Raw genomic sequence first — 6,000 nt, forward strand, 5'->3', positions numbered from 1 at the left:
TTGCCTCTATTTTATTACGTGCATAATTGTGATTGCGCTAAAGCAGCTAAATTCGCTATATGCTGAGACTGACCTTACGCTATCATCGTGGCCAGCATAGGAGAGCATCTTGGAGAGGAACAAGAATGTTCTTTAGTAATAGTTCAATGATAATAAGAAAAAAATATTATTAATAATATGTTAATGTCGAAACCTACAGATACACAACTTTTTTTAAGTTGTATACCTGTAAGTTTATGCATTTGTACAGGGCATCGGTGATACGAGAAGTTTGCTTATGATGTACGATTTCGATGATCTAAAGACCCGCGAATTCGTAAGGGTTGAACTGAGCAATTTAAATATCATTAGCAGTATTATTACATATATATATATTGTCATTCTCGACTTTTATTATCAGTATTAACGATGAACCTTGAAGGTTGCACGCCAAATTAGAAGTTATTCACGCTTCCTAACAAAAATGTCTTGTTCCACAATCCTTGAGTGCTGTTATACTTGTGTATCACTCTTTTGCACTGACGAAAGCGGCAACTCGGCAAAAAGACTTAGATGATGGATACAGAGCAAGACGCACTCATTCAGACCGCCTTTTCTATACATCGACAAACAACAGAACTACGTCAAAAATAGAAGGATCTACCTTACGACACTACCACAGCCATCATTACAACGACGATTATTTGGGATAACAACACCTGATGAAAGCCTTAATTGAAGTATTACACCGGCATACTATAATCGATAGAAAATGAAACAACTGTATTCAACCTGAATTTGTTCTCCGGCGCATGCATGCGTACCCATTACTGCCCCCCCACAACAACAGGCCTGAATCCCTACCGAGTTTCTGAGATTCGACTTAGAATAGTTCAGGAACAACGTCAGAAAAGCAGCGCAAAAACAAACATTGGAACCTATCTAGCTTGAATCCAGGTGCCAAACACGCTGCTCCCCCAAGACCGATCACATGTCCGTGCCATTCGTCAATCTGCTGCCGTCGCCGAAACAACTCTGGACGGGCAAGCGATCTTTACACATGGCCATCTGCAGCACGCGACGCTGATGGCGGAAAAGAGATTCCGCAAGAGGAGCAACATTACTTGATCTCGTAGTGGCGGCCACGAATGAAAAAAGTCATGCATGCAAACTCTCTTCCACTGACGTTTGTTCTACTCCGCACAGTTTCCTTTTTTTCACCGTAAATAAACCAAACGCTCAACCCCACACGCTACCTACCCACTATGCGCTATAGTCTCTGATGCAAAACGGAGCTCTGTCATCATCGGCATCATCATCATATTAACGGCGACGTAATAGGCCGGTCATAGGTGCCCAATATGACGACAGCAGTCACATCGATGACGGGATACTTCACGCTTGTACGTCTCGCGTTGTTGTTGCTGGCGCGGTTGTTGTTATTGTCGTTACCGATACAATATTCCTGAGACCAACAGTAGCGCAGTCACTTATAGTGACCAGCAGCACTACTAGTGGCTATGGTCGCACTAAATTGGAGGAAAGCAGCAGAACCGAAGCACTTCGATATCTATATATAAATATATGTACACACACAGGTATATATGAGCAGGTCAAACCTAAACAGGTTAAAACAACTGCTGACGGATCATTCGTTCGGCGCCGTGCACTTCGACCCGCTTGCCGACGGTAGGAAAGTAAGAGCCAATGCCTTTACATCCACCAACAACAGCACTGAGCAGCAAACTCGCATGTACATACATACATAAATGTATATATATATACATGTATGTATGCACATATAATGTATGTACAAACATATGTATGTACGTGTGCACATCTCTGAAAATAAATGCACGACGGAATCAAACCTATAGCCTGCTAATTCACCAGTTAAGTTCTGTCTTGACTCATAGAGTCCCCGCCGAACGCTGCTGTTGCCGCTGCTGCTACTGCCAGTAATCTTAATCTCGCAGAGGGTCTTGTAGTTGTGTGAAGCTCTGAACGATAATGATAACATGATTAAAAATATTAGTTTCAGCAAAATGGGGTTTGACACGGTTCCGACCACTAACAAGGTTTCAGACCTCTAAACCGCGGCGCGCCGAGATCGCGCCGGTCTTTATGCCCTGCTTGTATCGTTCGTACTTTTCCCGAAGAGTATAAAGCGGCACAGTAGCAATCTCACGCGGCATTCGACCGTCACATCTTCATCGCCGAATCGAACAAATTTATATGCGTGAAAGCGACTGGCTAACAATTCAGCCGCACATTACGGGACAGACCTCAAGATATTCTCTCGTATTTGTTCGGTCGTTCGTTGTTGATGACTGGGAGCGACCGGAGGGCCGGGAAGCGCCTAGCAATTTGCCTGCCACAGCAGAGTCCTCAAAATATATACGCACACACACAAACACATTCGGAGACAGCACCAAACGATGGTGGCAGTAGTAGTAACAATAATAATCATCATGTGAAAACTAACCTCACGTAGAAAGGGCTCCGCTAGTCTCCCGCGGATACGTGCTTCCGGCGGGTTTCACCGAGATAGGTCCTTGCCACGGCGGGTATCCATTTGGGTGTTCACTGGCACCCAAGTTCCAACATGATTTTGCGATTCCGACACTCGGCAATATCCGAGCCACTGTTAACACAGCAAAGCACCCCACCACTCACCACTCACTACTGGCAGCAGCAGCAGCAGCAGCAGCAGTAGTAGCAGCAGCAGCAGCATAAAATGCACTCACAATCACACGACAGGGAGCGGGAACAGCCATAAGACAACAGCAGCAGCGCTCGCATCGCTCGCTATAAACTGTGTGTGTAACAGCACTCGTCTACGGTTGTAGGATACTTCTAGTACTCATAACAAACACAGCCGCGGCAGCAGCAGCAGCAATAGCAGGATTCCGGGCTTCGGAGCAGAAGCCAGTGAGTGTGAGCGAGCGCACGGCTGCCAATACGGTTGGCCATCCGTGAGCTCCGCCGAGGAACCCGCTTTAACGCATATTGCATGAGAAATTCACGTTAATCTTCATAGCGCTACAAGTATACGTGATTTGACTCGGAAAAATACGCAACGATGATTCGTCTTATGTGTGATGACCTTTGCAAAATTTAGCCATATGTCAGTGACGTTGTTTTCACTGGTCGGATCTCGGGGACATGGGGCCATAGCTCCCCATTGTTGTAATGCGTCCAGACGGGGTCGACAAGGCTCGAATTGCTCTTATCCGGCACTAGTTTCTAACGCGTCGAGCAGCTCGGACCCTACTACAACGCAGCTGACTGGATCTCCGTGTAGCTCGATGTTCGAGGGGTATCGTTCCGCCAACCAGCCACACAGTCATACAAGGAGAGACGTTAGACGAAACATTTCAAAACAAAAATGGAGTGGCCGATCTATTAGTGTATATATATATATATATATATACAAATATATATATATATATACATATATAGTAATTATAGTGGTGCGTGTGTGTATATATTGGTGCGAAAAAGGCCGTGAGATACGGCCGCGAGATTAGGCCGTAGCGGACGAGTGTGGCGGTGAGAGTTTTCCTTTAAAGTGAGTACTCTCAGAAAGAATGTATGAGAACTGAAGTGCAGAGAAAAAAGGATTGAAAAGAGGGTTGAAGTTGCTGCTGTCGTTCATTGAGCTCGAACATTGTTCAGAGCCAGGCAGTAACATTGAGATAGTGTAGCAACAAGAATGAATTCGATATTTCTCCGATTTCTGTTTGAATAATTGTTCGGTCAGAGTTATTGGTCAGCTAGCTTTGTAGAAGTCGTCACATGAAATCGAAATAGAGTTTGATGCCACCCTTTGAAAGGACATATCCTCATAGCGATCTATACTGTCGGCCGAATAACAGCGGCTTTCAACAGCCTTTCCGAGTGCTCTGTGTGTGCTTTAGTCGTTGTGCAAATCATTTGTGACAGTGAAATCATGTTAGTGCTGTAACTAAGACCTCGGGATAGATTAACAACGGCAACATTTCAGACGACAGGGGCTGTGCGTTTTAGAGAAGCTGGCAATCGGTGGACAAGCCAGACACCTTCCGGCTGATACTGGCAAATGCTCGGCAATCTGAGAATTCTTGAGAAATATTGTATATTATCGTAGATCCCCGTATTATTGTTCCAATATTTTTCTGTCGATACATATAATCATTGAAACCGCTAACCCATTCATGTGATTATATCTAGCCATTTGCTGCCAGCTTTAGAGTTCTACGAACGAGCTTTGGCCAGTTCAAGAAATGTAACTCAAAATGGTTCCTTCTTTCTTTCTTTCTATGTCTTCCCGTTTATTTGTCCTTCGTGTGTACTTGGACAAACACAGTTACACGATCTGCTGGTGCTCACTAGTAGGAAGAGAAGTGGTATTAGTTGGAGGAAGGTGGTCGTAAGTGGACGATGGAACTTGACTACGAGAAACGATTGGCCTATTCGCCACGCAAACTCGAGGGTCCCGATCGAATGATTCCGCCCCGAGCGAATGCCCGATGGCAGTTAAACTTTGACGCAAGTCCGCGAGAACAAAACGAGAATGTCTATTCGTGTCTACTTCGGAACGAGTTGCTCGGTGAAAACATTGAAGACGTTAAACAGTCGACGCCGCCTCAGCGCCTTTTCAATTACCACAATCGATATAACAAGCATGACCCAAATCAGGTAAGAATCCGAACGCAGGACGCTGGCCGTTACCGTTTCAAACTTTCAGTGACAAGATGACAGCTGTGTGAAAGGCGCTGTCAACCTGACAACAGTCACGCTAACGCCAACGGGACATATTACAATAATAGAGTAATCAAGCTGCTGCCAAAGTGATATCTGTTATCTCCAAAAATATCCGAAGTGCCATTTTCCATCGACTGTTTCTCTGCTCCACATTTTGTCGAAGCTCAACTCCTGCGTTAAGTGATCGAAAGAGGTTTAAAAAAGGTCATCAAATTCAAATTGAGTTTTGATGACGTCCAATAGCACATATACATGTAGCCGTCAATAGAGTCCCAGTGTTCAAAGGTTTTATTAGGCTGTACTAAGAACGATGCGAGAACACACCGAAGTAACTTTTTAGACGTTCGTTCAAAAGCCCCACTTTCGTAGAGTCAAACATATCAGTGAGTGACAGTACGATATCGAGATTACGTCATTGTTGGCTTCAAAGATCGAGGCTGATGACTAATATGATATGATATATATCTTAAGATGACTAAAGTCAGATCAAGCCACATATCGCCACCCACAGCTGTTTAATGCAATCAAAAAGAGTGGCAAATCGATAGATGAAACAATTTGCAAAAAAAAATTCTATTATTAAGTATAAGTTTACCGTAAAGCATGCATAAAGTTCAGTTTTATTAAGCGTGTATTTTGGGAAGATATTCTAAAGTAGATTCGGAAGAATATACGAATTTGTGGAAGGACAACCACTCGTTTGGAACCTTAATCCGACGATTGAGTTGGCATAGCACACGAGATACTTAGCTTGATTCGAACATAGCTACATAAAGTATCCACTTATTCTAATTACTAATGTTGGTTAGTAAAGTCACATGCAACTTGCCTTGTGATCTGCGTATCCGAAAATACGCTTTGTGCCTGTTTTTCTATAACATAAAAAACTGGGCAGCAGTCATTGTTCAGCATTTGGCCTATTACGGAGTGAGGCTAATTATTTACCCAGACTAATTACAGAGTTAGGCTAAGAGCTAAAATTGCACATGACTAAAAAAGCTTATCGGGATGATTGTTTTGAAACGCGAGATAAACAGTTCTTCGCGTTTTATTCATCATAAATATTGAACCAAACAGGAACTGTTTAGAAGAAGGTTCATATCAGCGTGTCATCTAATTGCGGCCTCTTTACAACTGAGCTCAGTTACGCAAATTGCTCATCCTGAAAACCCTGAACTAACTAACAAACAGTAATGCGATAAGATCTTCTCACAACGCTTAAGGTTCTTCAACAAATGTCTGCAAAAGAAAATCACGATCATTTTGATGCGAAAG

At 43.5% G+C, this 6,000-nt stretch overlaps 1 protein-coding gene across 1 annotated transcript in view; it reads left to right on the forward strand.

Moving 5' to 3' along the window:
• The first annotated feature begins 3,127 nt into the window (after positions 1-3,127).
• Positions 3,128-6,000, forward strand: part of fzr (fizzy and cell division cycle 20 related) — a 9,408-nt gene continuing 6,535 nt past the window's right edge. Inside the window, exons 1-2 of the mRNA XM_022836575.2 lie at positions 3,128-3,550; positions 4,328-4,659. Of these exons, the coding sequence (XP_022692310.1) occupies positions 4,402-4,659 (258 nt within the window). The 5' untranslated portion in view covers positions 3,128-3,550; positions 4,328-4,401. The remainder of the gene's footprint in view (positions 3,551-4,327; positions 4,660-6,000) is intronic.

Source organism: Varroa jacobsoni, unplaced genomic scaffold (genome assembly GCF_002532875.2).
Source record: "Varroa jacobsoni isolate VJ856 unplaced genomic scaffold, vjacob_1.0 scaffold_656, whole genome shotgun sequence".
NCBI lineage: Eukaryota > Metazoa > Arthropoda > Arachnida > Mesostigmata > Varroidae > Varroa > Varroa jacobsoni.